At 39.5% G+C, this 24967-nt stretch overlaps 1 protein-coding gene across 2 annotated transcripts in view; it reads left to right on the forward strand.

The window, feature by feature from the left end:
• The first annotated feature begins 9459 nt into the window (after positions 1 to 9459).
• Positions 9460 to 24967, forward strand: part of POR (cytochrome p450 oxidoreductase) — a 111176-nt gene continuing 95668 nt past the window's right edge. The window contains exon 1 of one of the 2 annotated variants that reach the window (XM_070735144.1): positions 9460 to 9680. Coding sequence is in view for 1 of the 2 variants with exons in the window: in XM_070735143.1 (XP_070591244.1) it covers positions 18345 to 18387 (43 nt within the window). In the remaining variant the exon portion in view is untranslated. Of the gene's footprint in view, positions 9681 to 18261; positions 18388 to 24967 lie in introns of those variants that run through there. The other variant, XM_070735143.1, reaches the window with a different exon arrangement.

Below are 24967 nucleotides of genomic sequence, written 5' to 3' on the forward strand. Positions count from 1 at the left end.
CGCAGTGGGGTAGCAAAAATGGAGCTCCACCCCAGAGCAACTAATTTGCACTGAAAGATGTTGAAAGAAAATGCAGGGCGTCCTGCATAAGCCACATCCACAGTGTAGTAGTAAAAATTTTGGTAGCCCTTCACCGGGATGTACATATGATGGCTGACTATTGTTGGAGCATCAAGCAAGAATGTCCACAGATGAAACACTCCAGAAAAAACTATAAGCAAAAATGTTCACCTTAATATGTATAATTACCATTCACTAAAAGAACAACTATTTGTATGAACACAATTTAACTTGCAGTAACGATTATAGCCTTTGTTATGAATTAAATTATTCTTTGTATATAGTATATTTGCTAGGATTTTACTTTACTTTCCTTTATATGCACAATTTGTATGACTTTTGAGGATATCCTGTAGCTTAAAAGGTTGACGTGATAGACAAAAATTCTGGTTATTTTTGGATCCAGAGGCCAAATGTAGCTGAAAACAAGTCACATATTTAAGATAACAAAATTGCTGTTCCCCAGTGTAATGGAATTAAAATAGGAGATGTCGCTTTATGATTAGCATTCAACCTCAACTAGGTTGGCCAACTGAACCACAGAGGGACCATAGCAAATCAACAAACAACAACAACAACAACAACAACTACCGTACTACTACTACTACTACTACTATTACTACTACTACTACTACTACTACTACTACTACTATTATTATTATTATTATTATTATTAAGGAATTGTATATATTAGGAATTGTATATATGTTTTTGGTTTTTTGTTTGTTCCTGGATGCATCGAACAATTTCTCTTTATAGACCTAAGTTTTTGAAAAGCCATTTGGCATTTAAAGACATCTGGCCTTCTAGCAGGCCTTCATCCCATGTCAAAAAAATAACAGCAAAGAGCCATTCAGTAGGTCTGGGTGCTAGTAAGGGTCAAAAACAAATCACAAAGATGAAAACATGATAGAACGTGAGATGTCATGACGCAAGCGATGGCCTTTTGTATTTGCGTCCAGATGTCAGATGCAAGGACATTGTTGATGTGGACAGCACCACAATATTGCAATGCCTGTTTCATCTTTTGTCCCCTTTGGTCTTCTCCAAGCATTCATCAAGGCTCTGTGTTATGTCTGTCCATATGGTGGAGAAATTGGGTTGTCGGCAGCCCAAGTACAGCAGCCTGCCAATCTATGCACCATTCATGGAGAACAGCCAGGAATCACAAAGTCTCTCACTTACTCAGAGTAGTACGAGTAGTGACCGATAGAACGTCAATGAATCAAGGCTGAGAATAAGTACCTCCTCCTTCCGTCAGTGCTGTTGTCTGACATTTTCATCTAAAAATAACTTTATAGCCAGCCTCCTCCTGTCCTTGCCTTACTACAGGCTTCCTTGTTCAGACAGATATGAATTTGGGGGTGGCGGACTGCCAGGGTTAGCTCATTACCTGGCTAGGGTTTAGCAATAAATGTCTTATTTTGCTGGATGTATCACTGAATGGCTTGACAAGCAGAAAGTATTTATTTATTTATTTATTACTTAGATTTGTATGCCGCCCCTCTCCGAAGACTCGGGGCGGCTAAGTGTGTTAGGAAAGACTGAGGAAGGGGAGAGAAAGGTAATCAACTGCAGGAAATACGACTTTCTTGTAGTTGATGCATAGAACTCACTACCTGACTTTGTGGTATCATCACCTAACCCCCAAAACTTTGCCCTTAGATCAGTGACGGTGAATTTTTGTTCCCTTGGGTGCCAAAAGAGTGTGCTCACATGCTATCATGCATGCCTGAGTGCCCACACCCATAATTCAATGCCTGGGGAGGATGAAAAGAGCTTCGCTCCACCCCCAGAGGCACCCTGAAGGCTGGAAATGGCTTGTTTCCCAACTTCTGGTGGACCCAGTAGGCTCATGTTTCGCCCTCCCCAGGCTCCAAAGGATTCCCTGGAGCCAGTGGAGGGTAAAAATGCCCTCCACTATTCCCCCAGAGGTTCTCTGGAAGCCAAAAATACCCTCCCAGAGCCTCTGTGCGAGCCAAAGATTAGCTGGCTGGCACACACATGCATGTTGGAGGGCAATGGCTTGCATGCCAGCAGATATGGATCTATGTACCACCTGTGACACCCATGCCATATGTTCGGCATCACTGCCTTAGAGTATCCACCGTTGACCTCTCCTGATTCCTAAGAGGTCAGTAAGGGGCATGCATAAGTGCAGGGGGGGACATGATCGAAACATTGTTTTTAATAGGAAAGTGAACACAAGAACAAGGGGACACAATCTGAAGTTAGTTGGGGGGAAAATCAAAAGCAACATTAGAAAATATTATTTTACTGAAAGAGTAGTAGATGCTTGGAACAAACTTCCAGCAGACGTGGTTGGTAAATCCACACAGTAACTGAATTTAAACATGCCTGGGATAAACATATATCCATCCTAAGATAAAATACAGGAAATAGTATAAGGGCAGACTAGGTGGACCATTGATCTTTCCCCCAACTAACCTCAGATTGTGCCCCCTTATTCTTGTGTTCACTTTCCTATTAAAAACACTTCCCTCCTGAACCTTATTTAACCCTTTAACATATTTAAATGTTTCAATCATGCCCCCCCCCCTTTTCTTCTGTACTCCAGACTCTACAGATTGAGTTCATTAAGTCTTTCCTGATACGTTTTATGCTTAAGACCTTCCACCATTCTTGTAGCCCGTCTTTGGACCCGTTCAATTTTGTCAATATCTTTTTGTAGGTGAGGTCTCTAGAACTGAACACAGTACTGTATTCCAAATGTGGTCTCACCAGTGCTCCATATAGCGGGATCACAATCTCCCTCTTCCTGCTTGTTATACCTCTAGCTATGCAGTCAAGTAATGAAGGTCTGCCGTCTTCGGCACTTCTGGTGTGCCCTCCAAGGCTGTCTTGGGCGTGGGTGTATCTAGTGAGTGCACATGTGTCCGTCAGCATGAGACTTGGCTTCTGTGCAGGTGCAGGGATGCACGAAGTCTCATCAGATTTTGGCCATTTTTGCTGATATTTTTGCTTCCGTGCAGAAAAAGGTTCACCATCACTGCTATAGGATGTTCAAATTATTAGACTTGTTTTTTTAAAGACTGCTTCATTCTTGTTCTAGACAACTTAACAAAATGAAGAAGCTTTTTAAAATAAATGCTTGATCTGAAGAGGCCCAATGCTATTGTATCTTCTTTTAAATAGCAGAGAATAACTATATCTCCAGAAAGTCACATCAATTTTAACAACCTGTGCGCAATTATTGTCTGAAATGTTAAAGTGTCCTGTTGTAGTATTAAGATAAGGCAGCTGAGTTAAACCCTGACCTAGTCATGTTTGGAGTCGATTTATTTAAATAATTGGGAGGAATTAGTATGACTTCATTTAAGAAAACTTTCTGGAATTAATATACTACCACAATGTACATTTAATAATAATTTCTCTAATACAGTGATACCTTGTCTTACAAACTTAATTGGTTCCGGGACGAGGTTCTTAAGGTGAAACGTTTGTAAGACGAAACAATGTTTCCCATAGGAATCAATGGAAAAGTGATTAATGTGTGCAAGCCCAAAATTTACCCCTTTTGCCAGCCTAAGCGCCCGTTTTTGTGCTGCTGGGATTCCCCTGAGGCTCCCTTCCATGGGAAACCCCATCTCCGGACTTCCGTGTTTTTGCGATGCTGCAATTTCACTGAGGCTCCCCTCGCTGGGAAACCCCACCTCCGGACTTCCATTGCCAGCGAAGCACCCATTTTTGCGCTTCTGTGATTCCCCTGCAGCATCACAAAAACACGGAAACCCGGAGGTGGGGTTTCCCATGGAGGGGAGCCTCAGGGGAATCGCAGCAGCACAAAAAAGGGTGCTTCGCTGGCAACGGAAGTCCAGAGGCGGGGCATCCCAGCTGCGGTGGTGGGTTTGTAAGGTGAAAATAGTTTGTAAGAAGAGGCAAAAAAATCTTAAATCCTGGGTTTGTATCTCGAAAAGTTTGTATGACGAGGCGTTTGTAAGACGAGGCATCACTGTACTTTGCTATTTTTATGGGTCAGGCATACATGCACAGAAATACACAGCAAACAGTGTATATAATCTGTGCTTTTTGTTGGGAGGCAAAACTTTTTCCCCTTGTTTTCCTCCCCCAAAACTAAGTTGCATCTTATACTCTGAATAATACAGTATATTTATGGAGCAGTGAAACTGGTTTAACTACAGTCCAAACGTTTTCCTCGTAAGTTCCAAATACTGAATTTCCCTATTTTTGGAAGGGTCATTTTGAAGACGGAATTGTTGACTTATCATTGCATACGTAGGGTGTACCATGTTTCCCCAAAATTAAGAACCTGTCTTATATTTCTTTTGAACCCTGAAATAAGTCCTTGGCCTTAGTGCCATGCACTCAAAAGCCCGACCGGACTTATTATTAAGGGGTGTCTTATTTTGGGGAATATGACAGTTCTTCTGACAGTAGATCTTTTTTTGCTAGCAATGTTTTGTTTATTTATGTTTTCCAGTTACAGGGAGCAAGGAAGGCTGGACAAATAAATTTATATATGTCACTGCTATTACTATTAAAGTAACCAAGCCAATGTGAGGTGTCTAATTAATTGATACAATATATAATTATAATGCAAGCTCAAAGCCCCGGCTGACACAAGGGGCAAATAACTTGAGCTCTCGTCATCCATTAATATGGCAAGGTAATGAATGAGTACTGAAGTATGGATCTTATTATCATGTCTACACACATGTGAGCTCTTTAAAGGTATTAGAATTAATTTGAAATCACCCTTCCTGTTTCTCCCAGAGGTTAATGAGTTGCTTCTGAACATGACTTTGGGAAGCTAACAACATCGAAATACACAATATTGGAACGATATTACAATAAATACATATTGGTAGTCGAGATTAAAAAACTCCCACGATCACCAGCACAACCACCCCGTAAATAATAAATATGTGAAATAATATCTTCTGCTTTTGGTTTTGAAGGGTAAAGAGTATGGAGGCAGGTAAAGTCTAAGGTTCAATATAACTTATCTGATTCTGCCTCAGAATGAGGTAAGAACTTTGCCATTACAATTAGCAAACTTCAGTTAACAGCTTAAACTTATAGACGACAATGTGAAAAATAAATTCAAATCACTTTTTGTATGTAAAGAAATGTAAACCGGAGCTAAGGGAGAAATTGAAACTTATTGTAAATAATATAACCCCCTAAATGGTGGTGGGTTTTTATTGGTGTTGGGCACATTTTTTTAAAGTATTTTTGTTTGTTGTTAACTTAGTAAATAAACTAATAAAATAATAATAATTTAAAAAAAACAGCTTAAACTTATGGATGATCCAGGCTATCATAGTTTGATCAATAAACCAGGGGGAGTGTGAATTTTGAACCCAATCAACCTATTATCATTCGATTTATTGTTAGGATTAAGGTTAGCAGTTCAAAGTTGTTATTGCAAGACAGATTTGCCGACATAAATCGAATGAATGGATGAATAAATAAATAACTAAATGAAGGCATCTAGCCTTGGTATCCTGTTACAATGCAGATTTTCTCCTGAGGAGTCGATATAGCAATTCATAGCTTAAATTTATTCTCTGCTTACTCTGTCTGAACCACCCTAAATTAATGGCTGTCACATTCTATGATAATGAATTCATACCAATCCAAAAATATGGTAGGGAATTCATTATCATAAACAAATAACAAAAACAGATGGAGGACTGTCCTTGGAAGAACTGTGAGATATTTATTGAAATTTATTTATTGTTCATTGATATTCCATCTTTAATATTTTTTGGGGGTGGGGGAATAACATAAGGTGGTGAATATATCTAATATTACTTCCTACTTTCCCATCAACAATCATCCTGTAAAATGGGTTGGGTTGAGAGAGGGCCTAGCCCAAAATCACCCTGCTGGCTTTCATGCCGAAAGTAGGCCCATGGTCGCCTGCTTTCTAGGCAGCACCTTAACCACTACGTCAAACTTTTAATTTCCAGGGAAAATAATAATTAAGTTCAAGGGAATTAATAATCAGTGCCCAGGTATCAAAATCTATCATTGCTACGAGGGCTGCCCAGAAAGTAATGCACCACAATTTTTTTCTCATCTTACAGTAATGGTACGAATGTGGAACTTTAGATATACAGTGATACCTCGTCTTATGAACCCTCGTCATACGACCTTTTCCAGATACAAACCGGGGGTTTAAGATTTTTTTGCCTCTTCTTCCAAACTATTTTCACCTTCCGAACCTGCCGCCGCTGTTGGGATGCCTTGCCTCTGGACTTCCGTTGCCAGCGAAGCACCCGTTTTTGCACTGCTGGGATTCCCCTGACGCTCCCCTCCATGGGAAACCCCACCTCTGGACTTCAGCGCTTTTGCGATGCTGCAGCGGAATACCAGCAGGGGAATACCAGCATCGCAAAAACGGATGCTTCACTGGCAACGGAAGTCCGGAGGTGGTGTTTCCCATGGAGTGGAGCCTCAGGGGAATCCCAGCAGTGCAAAAATGGGTGCTTCGGCTGGCAAAAGGGGTGAATTTTGGGCTTGCACGCATTAATCGCTTTTCCATTGATTCCTATGGGAAACATTGTTTTGTCTTACGAACTTTTCACCTTACGAACCTTGTCCTGGAACGAATTAAGTTTGTAAGACGAGGTATCACTATACATTATTTGAATTGCGTGTGTAAATTTTGCATTTCTTCAGACAGATAGCGTAGCTGCAGCAGTGTTTTGAAATAGCGTCTGTAAGTGATGTACGTTACAAGCAGCATGTCGTCATTGAATTTCTCACTGCGAAGAAAGAAACTGTTGGGAACATTCACAAATGTTTGTGTACAGTTTATGGAGAATCTGCAGTCGACAGAAGTACAGTTAGTCACTGGGCACAGAAGGTGAGGCCATTAGAAGAACGGAACAGAAGAACAGAGGGTAAGGCCCTTAGAATAAGGAATGCTACCGACAGGGCATACACGCGCTTGTGTCTCGCTGGAGAAAGGCCATAGAACGGGACAGAGATTACGTGGAAAATAGCGAGTATAGAAGAAACATCATTCTTTCTTGTGTGTAAGTTTCATTGTGTTCAATAAATAATTGTTCAAGAAAAAAAATGTGATGCATTACTTTCTGAGCGACCCTCGTCCCTTCTTTCCCACACCCCAACACTGGCCTCATGGCGGCAGCACCAACAACTGTGTGCATCAGGGGCCCATGTGCGCGCTGGCCTACGTCTGCTTGCTCGTGGCCATAAAGGAGGAGGAGGAGGCTGAGTGGTGTATTGGTGCCACGGTGAGGATGGACGGTGTGCAGGGCCTCTCAGATAAGCCAGTGGGGGCCATTTGGGGTAGGTCCACCCTCCCTGCCTTGTGGCAGTGTTGGTCTTCTCCGGGTCCCGTTGACTAAACAATGTAGTTTGGCGGGCCCCAGGGGAAGAGCCTTCTCTGTGGCGGTCCCGGCCCTCTGGAACCAACTCCCCCCAGAGATTAGAACTGCCCCCACCCTCCCTGTCTTTCGTAAACTACTCAAGACTCACTTATGCCGCCAGGCATGGGGGAGTTAAGATATTCCTTCCCCCTAGGCCATTACAAGTTATGCATGGTATGTTTGTGTGTATGTTTGGTTTTATAATAAGGGTTTTTCGTTGTTTTATTAATTGGATTGTTACATGCTGTTTTTTTATCATTGCTGTTAGCCGCCCCGAGTCTAGGGAGAGGGGCGGCATACAAATCCAATAAATAAATAAATAAATAAATAAATAAAATAAATATTAGCGCACTGTGTGGCTAAGAGCAAGCAGAAGTGGGCCTTCTGTACATAGGGGTGAAAATAAATAAGCTCTCAAAAATAAGCCCTAGTGCTTATTTTGGGACCTAAAAGAAAATCAGACCCAATCGGGTCTGGGAAACAGGGTAGTGGCGATATTTAGGGGTCATGGAGAAACAGGGTAGTAGCAATATTTAGGGGTCATGGAGTAGGAATTGACTCCTGGTGGCCTCGTGAACCAATGTTTGCTCTCTTGACTTCTTTCCAGCAATACCTCACAGGTCTTCCAAGGACAGTCCTCCAGTTTTTTTGATTCTGTCCATTCATCTTATCTGTCGTCCTCCCTTTCTTCTTCCCTCTGTCTTGCAACACATAATTTTTCCTCTCCCGTCATCCACTTGTATTACGGGCCCCTCTGTAAGGTAAGTAAATGTTACAGCATCACAATAATGCTACACATTACTCTTTGGGTCACTATATGAAGGTCTCCCCTTTGCTTTGCCTAAGAGCCGGGGTGGCGCAGTGGTTAGAGTGCTGCACTGCCGGCTACTTCAGCTAACTGCTAGCTGTAGTTCAGCAGTTCAAATCTCACCACCGGCTCAAGGTTGAGTCAGCCTTCCATCCTTCCGAGGTGGGTAAAATGAGGACCCAGATTGTTGGGGGCAATATGCTGATTCTGTACTTAGAGAGGGCTGTAAAAGCACTATGAAGCGGTATATAAGTCTAAATGCTAAATCTAAATGCTATGGAAGTTTTTATGGAAGTACAGTGCTCCCTCCACTTTCGTGGGGGATGCGTTCTGAGACCACCCGCAAAAGTCGAATTTCCGCGAAGTAGAGATGCGGAAGTAAATACACTATTTTTGGCTTTGAACAGTATCACAAGCCTTCCCTTAACACTTTAAACCCCTAAATTACAATTTCCCATTCCCTTAGCAACCATTTAGATTATTACTCACCATGTTTATTTATTAAAGTTTATTAAAAAATATTTATTAAAGGCGGACGAAAGTTTAGCTATGACATATGACATCATCAGGTGGGAAAAACTGTGGTATAGGGGAAAAAACAGTGAAGTATTTTTTTAATTAATATTTTTGAAAAACCGTGGTATAGACTTTTCGCGAAGTTTGAACCCGCGAAAATCGAGGGAACACTGTATTTTAAAAACTAGAATTTTAAGGATCGCTTTTTTATGTAGATTAATTGGATTGTTTTACTATTGTTTCTTGTATTTGTTGTGAGCCACCCTAACTCTAACCCTAACCCTAACCCTAATCTTAGCCCTAACCCTAACCCTAACCAACCCTAACCCTAACCAACCCTAACCCTAACCCTTAAACCTATTGCTTTACTGCTGGAAATCTTCCACCTTTTGTTCTAAACTAATAAAATCACTTTAAAAATACAACAACCCTGACTTCTGAAACAGTGACATCAAAAAGTTGATTGCCCCCCCCCTTTTTTTTCTTAAGGCAGGTTGCCATAGCTGGTTACATAATGTACATTGCCCAACAAAAAGGTCAGCTTAGTTTACGGCTGTGATAGCCTCTGTGAATGTCCTCTTTATAATTATGGAGAGCTCCTTCCTTGGTACAATGCCAGCAGCTCAGCCCTCTCCTCCTTTATGTCTCCACCCCCTTGAACATTTGACATGTGGCACAGGTGAATAGGCTTATAAGTCTTACGATAAATAGCAAGCTCAGGGGTGAAGTTGCAATTCAACTGGATTTTTCACTGTCTCCTTGTTTGCGGAGTGGGGAATAGTACCTGAAATATATATTCATCCAGGTGTTGCTTTCACTGTGAATTTTGTCATCTTGCATCACTCAAGACTGCAAAAGAAAGAGCAATTATTTGGGATTGACTGAAATAATTTTGGGCAACCTCCGAGCAGGTTAGTAGTACAACTGCTATCTCCATTTGCATCCTATATAGCTTTGCTTCTTTTTGCCTAAGCAGGGTAATTTCAATAGAATTGTTCTGGATTTCTGGGGTTTTTTTCCCCTTGGGGCCACGAGGATGCTTCTAGATGGACCTCTTCTTTTATTATCATGCAAAAGAGTTGGCAACACGGTCAGTTTCAACAGAACATATAGTCCAGGGGTCCCCAAACTTGACAACTTTTAAGACGTATGGACTTCAACTCTCAGAATTCTCCAGCCAGGTATTCTGGCTGCAGAATTCTGGGAGTTGAAGTCCACAAGTCTTAATGTTGCCAAGTTTGAAGACCACTGATATAGACTAACCAACTAAATATGGATTATAAATGGAAGAGGACCATATCGTGCAGAAAAAACAATTGCTGCCAACCTGCCTTCCATTGAGGACCTGTATACTGCACGAGTCAAAAAGAGGGCGGTGAAAATATTTACTGACCCCTCGCATCCTGGACACAAACTGTTTCAACTCCTACCCTCAAAACGTTGCTACAGAGCACTGCACAACAAGACAACTAGACACAAGAACATTTTCCCTCCGAATGCCATCATTCTACTAAACAAATAATTCCCTCAACACTGTCAAACTTTTTACTAAGTCTGCACTTCTATTTCTACTAGTTTTGTCTCATCATTCCTATCATCCATCTCCTCCCACTTAGGACTGTATGACTGTAACTTGTTCCTTGTATCCTAAGATTTTTATTAATATTGATTGTTTCTTCATTGCTTATTTGACCCCTATGACAACCATTAAGTGTTGAGCCTCATGATTCTTGACAAATGTATCTTTTTGTTTTATGTACACTGAAAGCATATGCACGAAGACAAATTCCTGGTGTGTCCAATCACACTTGGCCAATAAAGAATTCTATTCTATTCTATTCTATTCTATTCTATTGTACTTTACTCTACTCTACTCTATTCTTCCGGTAAGGTGGGAAGGGTGCGACTCTCCAGAGGCAGTTGGTTCCATAGAGTCAGAGCCACCACAGAGAAGGCACTTCTCTGTGGGTCTGCCAGTCAGCATTATTTGGCTGGCGGGACCTGGAGAAGGCCGACTCTTCTTATCGGCGGCTGGGAGGTGGTGCAGCAGAAGGCGGTCCTGATGATAGTCTGCTAGCTTGGTGTAATGGTTAAGGCATTAGCCTAGAAACCTCGAGATTTTGAGTTTGAGTCTTATCTTAGGCATAAAGCTGAATTTCATATATCTCTGAATAGCATTTGATGAAAAAAAACCAGAGAATTTTTTCTGAAACATATTAAGCTGGGCAATATTAAAACTCAAAGTCTTGGATCAGATGCTATTCATGGAACTCATAAACTTCTTTAAGCTCTTGACTTGCATTGGCATCCTTTGGTCTTGAAAGACCATGGTATATGCTCTGGATTCCCCAGAGCACAAAGCCTGGGTAGGTTAGTATGGAGGATGGACTGTTACCCAAGCAGCAGATCCTCCCTCTCCAAGTCTCTGAAATAATCCAATGGGATGGCAAAGGACAATACGATTGGTTCCAGCTACGTCGCAGGAGTTATCAGAACGTAGCTGTACACAGTCACGATCTACTTCCGGGACTCCGACTCTGGATTTTGGTTTACTCCTGAAGCCTTTTCCAACGATGGATATAGCCACAAAGCAGTGGAGGTTTGCAGTCAGAGTTTCCCTTCTCCTAGTGGTTGACCAGGGCGCCTTTCGTATCTTGACGTGCTCTTAGTGTACCACATCACTTGTAGAGACCTCCTTCATGACTGTTGACCTATTCTAGTAGGTTTCATCCATTCACTCCACCAGAAGCTGTCTTCAAGAACTCTTGACTAAAGGGTTATATTTTGCTCCCAGGATTTAGAACCAATAATCCTGAGGACCATAGGCATGAAACACTTGATCTCTCCCTTTTTTCTTTCCTGTTTACAAGGTTGAGGAATTCAGTGATATAATTTTAATAACAGCAAGAGGAAAAGAACCCTAAATATGTATATATATCCATCACTCATAACGTTATGAGCACAGCAAACATTAACTATGAAATAAGGAAGGAATATATGTATAAAATGTGCTGCGCAAATATTCTCCAAGGTGAACTTTCACACCTTTTAAACAAACAAAAAGGATTTAATCCTTATGTAACTGGCTAAATCCAGCATTTCTTAAAGGATCCTTGTCTCTCTCAGGATCTGCTTTTTTGCATCCTGTTAGCAAATAGGTTGAATTTTTATTTCGAGGTTGTATTATTAAAGCATCAAATTCTTAAAGACAGAGGAGTCTTCTTTGGAATAAGCCCCATCAAGGATCCAAATTGCCTAGGGCAGGATTAGTAATAGGACATAAACTAGGAATTATAAATCACTATGACTAGATTAACTAATCATTAAGACAAAAATGAATACATAAAATTGCATTTTAGTACAATCGGTGGCATTAAAGCTACATATTTGGGCTGCAAATTCTAGCAAGGAAATATATCATGCTCTAATATTTTGTTGTCATCTAGTAGTTCCTCAGATTTTGGCAGCTTGTACAGGTAGTCCTTGTCATACAACAGTTCATTTAGTGACTGTTCAAAGTTTCATTGGCACTGAAAAAAGTGACTTTGACTATTTCCCCCCTTAGAACCACTGTCGCATCTCCATGGTCATATGATCAAAATACTGATGCTTGGCAATTCCATAAACTAGAGCCATATGATCATTTTTTGCAACCTTCTGATAAGCAAAGTCAATTTCCAGTCACAATTCAAAGTGTTAGTTATGACCTACAAAGCCCTACATGGCATCGGACCAGAATACCTCTGAGACCGCCTTCTGCTGCACGAATCCCAGTGGCCGATTAGGTCCCACAGAGTTGGCCTTCTCGGGGTCCCGTTGACTAAACAATGTCGTCTAGGGGGACCCAGGGGGAGAGCCTTCTCTGTGGCGGCCCCGGCCCTCTGGAACCAACTCCCCCCAGAGATTAGGACTGCCCCCACCCTCCTTGCCTTTCATAAGTTATTAAAAGCTCATCTTTGCCACCAGGCATGGGGAAACTAACACACACCCTAATTGTCAAGGCTGGTGTATGGTTTGATTGGTTGTGTGATTATTTTATTTTATTATAAGGGTTTTGAATTGTATTTTAAAATTGGATTTGTACACTGTTTATGTTCTTGTGAGCCGTCCCGAGTCCGCAGAGAGGGGCGGCATACAAATCTAATAAATTATTCTTATTCTTATTCTTATTATGTCAATACAACACAGCAAACGAGATCACTATGCTGGAGTTCGTATTTCATCACCAGTCGGGTGCTTCCCAAGCACCTAGGACTGCGTGATGTAGTGGCGAATTATGTTTGCCGATCCCAGTAAAGCGGCCTTTTGCAACTGACAGATAGAGATTTTGTCAATTCCTATGGTTTTCAAATTATTATTATTATTATTATTATTATTATTATTATTATTAATTGGGGAAGCCACCTTCATTTAAGAACTATTTTACTAACTTAGCTGAATCAATTCACTTAACAACTATGGCAATAAATGTCGTAAAATGGGGCAAATTCACTTAACAACTGTCTTACTTAGTAACAGAAGTTTTGGGCTCCATTGTAGCCATAAGTCGAGAACTACTTGTAGGTGATGGTTTTAAGGGAGCACTTTCGTGGGAGTGGCTATTAATCCCAGGAGGTCTAAATATTTTCATTTGGATCTTTTTAAATGTTATTTTAAACTTTAAACTGAAAAAAGTTCTAATGAAGTAAAAATAATAAAAATAAAGAGAAATAGTAAATTATGACCAAAAAAAAAGAAAATAGGAAAAAAAGAGGGAACAGATAAAGGAAACTGCTTCCACTCTTTTTAACAAGCATAAATGTGCTTTATATTTTACCCTCTCTAAAGCTACCTCATAATGTCCTTCGCATCATTCCTATCAGCCATCTCCTCCCACTTATAATTGTAACTTGTTGCTTGTATCATGATTTATATTAATATTGATTGTTTCCTGATTGCTTATTTGTACCTTATGACAATCGTTAAGTGTTAATTGTTGTACCTCATGATTCATTCTTTTATGTACACTGAGAGCATATGCACCAAGACAAATTCCTTGTGTGTCCAATCACATTTGGCCAAGAAAGAATTCTGTACTGTACTGTACTACTCTGTACTGTACTACTCTACTCTACATTCCATAAACTATCCTTTCTAATTTTCCAACCCATACATCATAAATTTATGTTTCTATCTTTCTCAGCAAAAATTCCATAAGGAGTTTCCAGTAAGTGCTAAATGTAGTCGAACTTTCGCTAGTCTCACAAATTAATTTTGCTATCTCTGCTACTTCCGTCATCTTCCTCAACCATCCCTCTATTGTTGGTGTTTTAGAGCAATGGGTTCTCAATCTGGGGGGTCGGGACCCCTTTGGGAGTTGAACAAATTTCCCATGGAGTTAGGAACTAAATTAGGTTTCTATTCTGGTGCCTTGGAATATATTTTTACAATCTGACCAATCAGGCGTTTACAGTATGGGTGTCCCTCTGACCTTCCTGCCAATCAGCTTAAAGCTCTGTTGGGAGAATTGGTGCTAGACTTATGACTGGGGGTCACCACAACACGAGGAACTGTATTAAGGAGTTGCAACATTAGAAAGTTTGAGAACCACTGTTTTAGAGTTCTCCCATTCTTAGACACATAATCGTCCAGAAGTAATCATATATTTTACACACACACAATTATAGAAACATAGAAACATAGAAGTCTGACGGCAGAAAAAGACCTCATGGTCCATCTAGTCTGCCCTTATACTATTTTCTGTATTTTATCTTAGGATGGATATATGTTTATCCCAGGCATGTTTAAATTCAGTTACTGTGGATTTATCTACCACGTCTGCTGGAAGTTTGTTCCAAGGATCTACTACTCTTTCAGTAAAATAATATTTTCTCATGTTGCTTTTGATCTTTCCCCCAACTAACTTCAGATTGTGTCCCCTTGTTCTTGTGTTCACTTTCCTATTAAAAACACTTCCCTCCTGGACCTTATTTAACCCTTTAATATATTTAAATGTTTCGATCATGTCCCCCCTTTTCCTTCTGTCCCCCAGACTATACAGATTGAGTTCATTAACTCTTTCCTGATAAGTTTTATGCTTAAGACCTTCCACCATTCTTGTAGCCCGTCTTTGGACCCGTTCAATTTTGTCAATATCTTTTTGTAGGTGAGGTCTCCAGAACTGAACACACACACATATATATAATCACAATCCAAGGTTCTTTTCTAATTGACTGTCCATTAATCCCCCCCCCCCCCCCCCCAAAAAAAAAATCTGGTTTCAACAGAACATTGATCTGTAGAATCTTTCAGCCCTTAATAGAACTGGCATATTGCAGTTTTGCAACAACCAGCAAACTGAGGAAATGCACAGCTTTCTCATCCCAGCCTGAAGATATCTTAAATTACCATTTCCTAACCCTGCATGCCTCTACCTGTATTTTGCTATCCTCCCACAGCAAAGCACCTTTGGAGCAGCTCAAAGTACTCTAGTCTAGAAACAATGTTTTCCATAAGGCACATTTAGCAAGTCCCATGGAACTAAGGTCACATTCCCCAGAATCTTGTGGTACCTTAAGTTTCGCAAATGTAAAAATCTTGGGACCATTTTTAATGGAATCTGTTACCAAAACATGAGTTAACTAAGTTCATTAATGCAAAAACAATTGCCTTTTAAATTCTTTTATCACTCTCCCCCCCAAGCCCTTCTTTCTTTTTTTAAAAAATATTTTTTTATTATTTTTCATTAGACAAAGACAGACAACATTCAGCATTCAAGGAGCTACCATTGCTCCGCTTATCATAGAAGTCTAACTAATGCAAAAAAAATATACCTAACTATAATCAAATCGATTCAGAAATATAACACTCACACTCTATATTCTTATTAAATTTACCTCTGTTGTTTATACGTTATAGATTATATAACTTTAATTAATTTTCTTATCTATAAAATATAAGATACTTAAACTAGTAATACAATATTAAAAGATAATACTTTAATATTAGTGATATTGCAAAAATACTCTATATTTTTATTATTTTTAAATTATTACATTCTATTTATTGCTGTCATGTTATTTAATTAATTAATTAATATTCACTTATTTAATATAACTAAAAAAAAATAAAAAGAACACATTGTCATATTAATTTCCAAATATTCTTTCATCTATACTTTAATATTAGTGATATTGCAAAAATACTCTATATTTTTATTATTTTTAAACTATTACATTCTATCTATTGCTGTCATGTTATTTAATTAATTAATTAATATTCACTTATTTAATATACTGTAACTAAAAAAAATAAAAAAGAACACATTGTCATATTAATTTCTAAATATTCTTTCATCTATACATACAATTAACCTTCTAATTAATAAATTCAAATAATTATAATTTCTTACTTATATAATTTTACCACTATTTTTAAGATTCCACCATTTATATACTTTGTCCCATATTTTATAAAATTCTGTTTCAGCTTGATTATTTAAACGTTTTGTCATCATATCTAGTTCTGCACATTCCATAATTGTTTTAAATACTTCTACGTCTTTTGGTATTTCCTTTTCTTTCCATTTCTGTGCAAATGTAATTCTTGCCGCAACTAATATATGTATTATTAAATAATAAATTTCTTTTTTATACTTTGTATTTGAAATACCCAGTAGGAAAAATTCAGGGGATTTTTTAATCTTTTCCTTTGTTATTTCGTTTATCCATTTCTCTACTTTATTCCAATATTCCAAGCCCTTCTTTCAACGACAGTTGTTGAACTACTTTGTCAAAACTAAAATTAATAAATAAAATTTATTGAAAATGTAACATTTAAATAAAATTTGACCCAGCTGCTGTGGCATACAGGTGGAACTCTTGCTTCACAATCAGGAGATTGTGAGTTTGATCCTAGGTAGGGTCTCCTGCTTGGGCAGGGGGTTGGACTAGATAACCTGCAAGGTCTCTTGTTAATCCATTAAATCCATCTCGTAGATTTCATTAAATATACTGTCATCTAGGATGCCTACCTCAATAATAATATAATTAATATTAGGTTTCATAAGGGATATGCAATCTGATGCCATGTGATTTAGAATAGAATAGAATTCTTTATTAGCCAAGTGTGATTGGACACACAAGGAATTTGTCTTGGTGCCATATGCTCTCAGCGTACATAAAATAAAATATACATTTGTCAAAATCATGTGGTACGACACTTAATGATTGTCATAGGGGTCAAATAAGCGATGAGGTAAATCAATATTAATAAAAATCTTAAGGATACAAGCAACACATACTGAACTATAAACCAACCAGACTGAGCTCATACATCTGGTATTACAAACCAATGTCTTTGTGTGTCTGTGTAGGTGTGTGTGGGGGGGGCAGGCTTATTATTATTATTATTTTTAAAAAGCTGGTGTTGTGAGAATGCAGCTAAGTTTTTTCTTTATTGATTGATTGAACTTTAGCTTGTATCCTTAAGATTTTTATTAATATTGTTTCCTGATTGCTTACTTGACCCCTATGACCATCATTGTTGTACCTCGTGATTCTTGACAAGTGTATCTTTTCTTTTATGTACACTGAGCACATATGCATGAAGACAGGTTGCTTGTGTGTCCAATCACACTTGGCCAATAAAGAATTCTATTCTATTCTGTTCTATTCTACCTTCTGAGTACACAGTCTCCGTTCCTGCCTACTGAATGACTCCTTCCTTCCTTCCTTTCTTCCTTTCTTTCTTTCTTTTTCTTTCCTTCCTCCTTCTTTCCTCCCTCCTCCTCTTTCTTTCTTTCATTCTTTCTTTCCTTCTTCCTGCCTTTTCTTTCTTTCTTTTTTTCTGTTGTTCCTTCCTTCTTCTTCCTCCCTCCCCTTTCTTTCTTTCCTTCCTTCCTTCTTTCTTTCTTTCCTTCTTTCTTTTCTTCTTTCCTCCCTCCCCTCCCCTTTCTTTTTTTTCTTTCTTTCTTCCCTTTCTTCTTTCTTTCCTTCTTCTCTCCCTCCCTCCCCTTTCTTTCCTTCTTCCCTCCCTCCTTCCCTCCCCTTTCTTTCTTTCCCTTTTTTCTTTCCCTTCCTTCCTTCCTTCCTTCTCGAACAAGTATAGGGTTGCAGTTTGTAGTTTCAAGAAAGACGTGAAATAACTTCAAAACCGAACAGAAACCCTACTTTTAATCCAGCGTTTCTCTTAGAAGTCCACAAAAATTACTACAATTGAGCAACGCCGATGTAAACCCAACCCTTTCATCTCGATGCCGCCTTGGACCTTTAACACATATACGCGTCTTCCCATTCAGCTGGGAGCCGGGAAGGGCGTACCATTCCTCGTATGCGTGGGGGGAGGCTACTGAAAGGCAGGAGGGGAAAAAAATCTATTTCCGGGATCGGAAGCGAGATGGAACCGCTCGGGTTGGACCTTGGCACGAGAGATAGTAAAAAAGCCACCCTTTGGGAGAGAGAGGGAGGAGTTTGCCCGGGGTACGTTCTTAGCCCTTCCCTCCCCACGTCGCCCAGTGGTAGAGTCCGTTCTCCGCCCCTTCTTTCTGTCTTGGGCTTTCGGGAGGAGAGCTACCGCTCTTGCTCGTCGCCGCTGCAATGGGCCGTCGTTTTCCTTCCCACTCGGGGGGCCCGCTGGTGGGTGAGTGAGTTTGGGGGGCTGGGGGGGATCCCCAAATGTCGGAAGGGAAGAATTGGGGCGGAGATCGTATCGTGGGGTTCCCTGGCTTTGCTTTTAAACGGAGGGCAACGTAAAGAGGCCAGATTTCTGGGTTCTGGCTTTGCTTTAGAAGAGGAAGGGACCCGGTCCAGGAGTAGGAAGCTGGAAAGTGAGACTCTTACTCAGATGCTACGATAACGAAGATTGCAGAAAAACAAAGGGGGAAAGAAAGCAAAAGTGGCACCCCGGTTCTTCTGGGCCTGGAGGTTTTCCTTGTTATTGGAGAGGGGCGGCATACAAATCTAATAAATAATAATAATAGTAATAGTAGTAATAGTAGTAGTAGTAATAGTTTTCGGAGAGGGGCGGCATATACAGTAAATCCAATAAATAAATAAATAATAATAATAATAATAATAATAATTATTATTATTATTTGGCAAAAGGTTCAGTTCCTGTCTTTCAAGCCAGGCGCTTGCTTGACACCCTTGGATGGATTCTTTTTTAAAAGTGAAATTTTACAATTTTATTTTATTTTGTTTTAAAAAAGAAGATGTTCAGTGGCTATTTACTAAGTCTCCACTACTATTAACTACTAGTTTTTCTCCTCATTCCTATCACCCATTTCCTCCCACTTATGATTCTATGACAGGAACTTGTTGCTTGTATCTTTAAGATTTTTGTTAATATTGATGGTTTCCTCATTGCTTATTTATTTATTTATTTATATATTCAATTTATTTATTTATTTATTTTAATGCCACCCTTCTCCTTAGACTTAGGGCAGCTTACAACATGTTAGTAATAGCACTTTTTAACAGAGCCACCATATTGCCCCCACAATCCGGGTCCTCACTTGACCTCTATGACAATCATCAAGTGTTGTACCTCACGATTCTTGACAAATGTATCTTTTCTTTTATGTACCCCTGAGAGCATCTGCTTCAAAAACACAAATTCCTTGTGTGTGCAATCACACTTGGCCAATAAAGAATTCTATTCTATTCTATTCTATTCTATCAAAACTAGAGCATCCTATTTCATTGGGAAAGAGTGGGATGGGATCAATGTGCTGGTTCCTTGGCGTGATAGGTTTAAAAAAACCAAATCCAATGAAATCAAAGTCATTATGTTGGCACCAACATCTCTTTTGGATACTTGAGTTTTTCTTCTTCCTTGAAAAAGTTTTGCCTTTCAGAATGAATTCTGGAATGCCAGCCCGGCTGAAATCTCCATCTTTTTTCAGGTGGTATTAGAGTTTCCTTTATGTACTCGTCGGAATTGTGAGATTGTGTCAAGAATTTTGGTGCCTTGTGTAAATCAGTCTCTGTTGAGCTTTTAAATGCGGCAGATGATTGACTTGTTAATGGAGGCTGGCAGGAAGTGTGTTTTGTTTAGCAAGTGGAGAAATTACAATCAGGATGTACAAGATAGCAGGTATAGGTATAAACATAAACATGAGCAAAGTAAGTACAGTGGTACCTCTACTTAAGACCTTAATTCGTTCTGTGACCAGGTTCCTGAGTAGAAGCAATTTTCCCCATATAAATCAATGTAAAAGCAAATAATGCGTGCAAACCCATTAGGAAAGAAATAAAAGCTCGGAATTTGGGTGGGAGGAGGAAGAAGAAGAGGAGGACAGTTACTGCCGAAGGGAGAAAGTGAGGTGAGGAGAATCAAAAAAATCCAAAACTTTAAGGCTTTAAAAAAAAAAGAGGGACTTTGAGGCGGCGAAGAGGAGCACACGCCTCCCATACCCCTGGCACGAGGCTGCCTCCCATACACTGCGCCAGAGAGAGAAACCCAGGCGGGTGAGAGGGGGGAACCTCCCACTCCTTTGACCGAAAGGCGGCTGCTGCTGCTGCTGTTGCTACCTGCTGCCTCTTCCTTCCCATGCTGAAGGGCTCCCCTCTCCTCTTGCTCGTTCGCTTTGTAGCCGGTGCCTTTCCTTCACTGTGGTGACTCCTCAGTTTGGCTGAAGCCGAGTTGATCTGGCCGGGGCAAAGCGTCCCCTTTGGCCTTTCTGCGGCCAGACGCTCTGGAATGCAACCTCACGCCGGGTGTATGGGAGGCAGCGCAAGGGAGTCACCACAGCGAAGTGGTTTATTCCCTCTCCAAGTGCCCAGAGAAAGGAAAACACTCCGTTTGCTCTGGGCTGCCAAAGCCTCTTAAGGGCCACTAAAAGGCTCCTGGCAGCCCAGAAAAGCCCGAGATGGCCGGGATTAAAGGGGGAACGGCAGGAAACTGGCTGGGCCTTTGTGCCGCTCTCAAATATCCTGGGAAATTTTTCCAGGCTCAGGTTCTTAAGTAGAAAATGGTTCTTAAGTAGAGGCAAAAAAATCTTGAACACCCGGTTCTTATCTAGAAAAGTTCTTAAGTAGAGGCGTTCTTAAGTAGAGGTACCACTGTACAGATAAATGAGGACAATAGGACAGTAAGACAGGGACGGTAGGTAGGTATGGACGCCCCTTACAGACCTCTTAGGAATGGGGTGAGATCTAAGGTTAAAGCTTTGGGGATTTGGAGAAGAAACCACAGAATCTGGTAGTGAATTCCAGTATTGACCACTCTGTTACTGAAGTGGTATTTTCTGCAGTGGAGTTTGCAGTGGGTTTCCATTAAGTTTTTATCGATTGTGTGCTTGTGTATTGTTGTGGTTGAAGTTAAAGTAGTCATTGACATTGGTGGACGTTTTGAAAGAAGAGAAAGCAGTCACTCATTGCTGAGAAGCAACAGAAAAGAGAACCCCTCCTTTCCTACGTGATGAGATGTGAAATACTTTGGGATCCATCGTGGCAGTTCACTGGGCCACATCATAGTCCTCGTTGGCTCCGTACTTACGATACCTTTTGAGGAAGCCTTAAGTATGTGAAGCCAAGGATGCCTTACAGTGGTAATTTTTAACAGATTAACTTCTTAGAAATTAATGTTTTAGCAAGTAATTAATGTCAGTTAGACACCTGAAAGGGATACATTTTTCAGAAATTAAAAGACTAACCCTGTGATATATTGGGGATAGACTGAATTGAATTCATGAAATGATTTGGGAAAAAATAAATTGGAAGGGGTGTGTGCCCGTTTAACTCCTGTTGGCATGTTCTTAAATGTGTCTTAAAAAGAGGTGCTGCATTTTCACAGATCCCTTTTTGACTTCAAATCTTTGCACATCTTTAAAATATATAGCTGGTCTGATTCAGAGTATGGATGTATTACTAGCAGACATTTATAATCCCACATATACTCTTTCCCCCTCCATGTTCTGACTCTCCTTGGCATTTAAAAATATTTGGGTTCAAAGAGATTTTGGGTTTTCCTTGGGTGGAAATAGTTTTCATGACTAACGTAGACTCTCTTTACAATTATTCTTCCTATACACCTGGTCACCTGTTCATTTCTATTTGGTTCTATGTCAAAGTTGCTTGTATCCTAAGATTTTTATTAATATTGATTGTTTCTTCATTGCTTATTTGACCCCTATGATAATCATTAAGTGTTGTACCACATGATTCTTGACAAATCATATTTAATTGGATTTGTATGCTGCCCTGAGTCCTTGGAGAGGGGTGGCATACAAATCCAATTAAATAAATAAATAAATAAATAAAATCTATATTTTCTTTTATGTACACTGAGAGCATATGCACCAAGACAAATTCCTTGTGTGTCTAATCACACTTGGCCAATAAATAATTCTATATTCTATCTCTTACTCATGCAGTGTTAAGAAATTTGATGAATAGAATAGAATGGAATAGAATGGAATTCTATATTGGCCAAGTGTGATTGGACACACAAGGATTTTGTCTTTGGTGCATATGCTCTCAGTGTACATAAAAGAAAGGATACATTGGCCAAGAATCATGAGATACAACACTCAATGATTGTTGTAAGATACAAATAAGCTATCAGGAAATAATGCAAATCGCAAGGATATTAATACTAGGTTTGATTGTCAGCCCTAGGAGATAGATCTGATCAAAAAACTGACTCCCCAGGAAGACTAGATATATATATATGGGAGTCACTGCTCACAGTCATTCACACCCTCATCACCTCGAGGCTTGACTACTGTAACGCTCTCTACATGGGGCTACCCCTGAAAAGTGTTCGGAAACTTCAGATCGTGCAGAATGCAGCTGCGAGAGCAATCATGGGCTTCCCTAAATATGCCCATGTCACATCACTCCGCAGTCTGCATTGGTTGCCGATCAGTTTCCGGTCACAATTCAAAGTGTTGGTTATGACCTATAAAGCCCTTCATGGCATTGGACCAGAATATTTCCGGGACCTCCAGGACTTAATCACCAGGTTAATGCATACTCCCGTGCTTGTTGTTTCTGTATCAGGTTTCTGAATATTCCCTTCAACTCCTTGTTCATAGTTTTCTTCATCTGTAGACTCATTTTTCTGAATTAATGTCGCCCACTGAATAATGCTTCCTTCAAAATAGTTTTGGTCTTTCCCCCCCCCTCCAAAGTATATGTTTGGGCTTCTATATATCGTAGTGTTTGATTGTGACAGGTGGAAAATTATACTGGCTTTATACAGTTGTCCTTGTTATGTAATACAGTACGTGTTTTTAAGTGCGCTACAGAACATAAGACAACCTCAAATATGTGCTTAGGGATTGGCTCCTTATTATGGTATTTGTATTGCTTAGAGATAAAGTAGTGCCTCCTACTGGCTTTGGGGGCATTATTGGTTGTGTTAAACTAGAAGTCACTCCCTTATAATAGTTTTTCTTATCATGGTTGCAAAGCTGGCCTGCACATTTAGGCCGGAGAAGGCAAAAAAACCACCCCAAAACCCTCAGGAACTCTTGATGGAGATTTGAAAGTTATAGCATTAATTCAGAGGGGTTGGACTAGATGAACTTTAAGGCACCTTCTAACTGCTGTGAAGTTTTGAACAACAGGTTTAACCATGACAATAAAATCGTTAAACATTGCTAACATGAATAAATATATTCATTTCTCTGTCTCTTTGAGATTTCTGTGTAGAATACTTATGGTTTCCTTTAGTTCACATACATAAAACACATTCCTAGCCTTACATTAAAATATCTCTGTACTTTCTTTCCTTCTTTCTTTTTTCTTTCTTTCTTTCTTTCTTTCCTTCCTTCCTTCCTTCTTTCTTTCTTTCTTTCTTCCCTTCTTTCTTTCCTCCCTCCCCTTTCTTTCCTTTCTTCTTCCTTTCCTCCCTCCCTCCTCTTTTCTAGCCTTACATTAAAATATCCCTGTACTTTTGCCCAAGAGTGGGCCCTCTTAGGGCTTTTCCTAAAGAGTGGATCCCACATATTTGAACTGTGACCACATTTGAATCAAATGTACTTCTATTGATATGGGGGTTGTTGTAACTTTTCTAGGGCAAATAATGCCTCTTCTCTGTTTGCAATCAAAATTGACTTCTGTCCCAGAATTTGGTGAATTTGTTCCTGGAATGAGGAGTTGAAAGAATCTCTGACATCTGGTTGGCTAGGTGCTATGTTTTTTATTAAGATAAAAGCACTGTTTGCCTTCTGACATCGAATAGCACGTGATGTTCTGTCTCTGTCCTTTCTCCACTCACTGTCTCCTCTTTCGGGGACAGAAGTACATCTTGTGACACGATGAAGTAAAAACCTGCCACAAGTACAAGGTGGGCAGGATTTCATTAGATTCCCTTTAGAAAGAGTTTGGAGAGATCCAGGCATGGTAATGTGGGAGGGAGAGAGAATCGAGTAGTGTTAATTCAGACCTTTTTTAGTGGGCCTAGAAGGAATAAAAACACTTAAAAGTGCAGGAAAGTAATAAGAAGACAATGGAAGTAAAATAGAAAGAATAATAATAAAAATAATATATATATATATATATTATCCCAGTGGGTATGGCTAGCTGATGAGGCCAAAATAAGGCCGAAATAGATCTGTCCTAGTCTCCCTTAATTTTAAAATTCAGCAAAAAAACATGTGACGTGTGTGTGTGTGTGTGTATACAGTATATATATATGTATATATATTTGTTTTCGTAGATTTTCACGGGTATATGTATATAGATTGTTCTGAGTTCGGGTTTTGCCCCGTGTAATGTAGACACTCAAAACATTACACGGGGCAAAACCTGAACTCAGAACAATATATATATATATATATATATATATATATATATATATATATATATATATGTTTTCGTATATTTTCACGGGTATATGTATGTAGATTGTTCTGAGTTCGGGTTTTGCATATATATATATGTAGATTGTAGATTGTAGATTTTACATACATACATACATACATACATACATACATACATATATACATACATATATACAGTGGTACCTCGAGATACGAGTTTAATTCGTTCCGGACCTGGGCTCTTAAGTCGAGCAGCTCTTATCTCGAACGACTTTTCCCCATAGGAATTAATGTAAATAATTTTAATTGGTTCCAGCCCTCAAAAAACTCACAAAGTTAGTCTAAATTATGCAGAAAGACATGTTTTTAATGAAGAAATGTACATGTACATATAAATGAATAATGAAGTTTCTTTCACTTAACTTGTAAACTTTCTTAAACTTTTAAATT

Source organism: Erythrolamprus reginae, chromosome 1 (genome assembly GCF_031021105.1).
Source record: "Erythrolamprus reginae isolate rEryReg1 chromosome 1, rEryReg1.hap1, whole genome shotgun sequence".
NCBI lineage: Eukaryota > Metazoa > Chordata > Lepidosauria > Squamata > Dipsadidae > Erythrolamprus > Erythrolamprus reginae.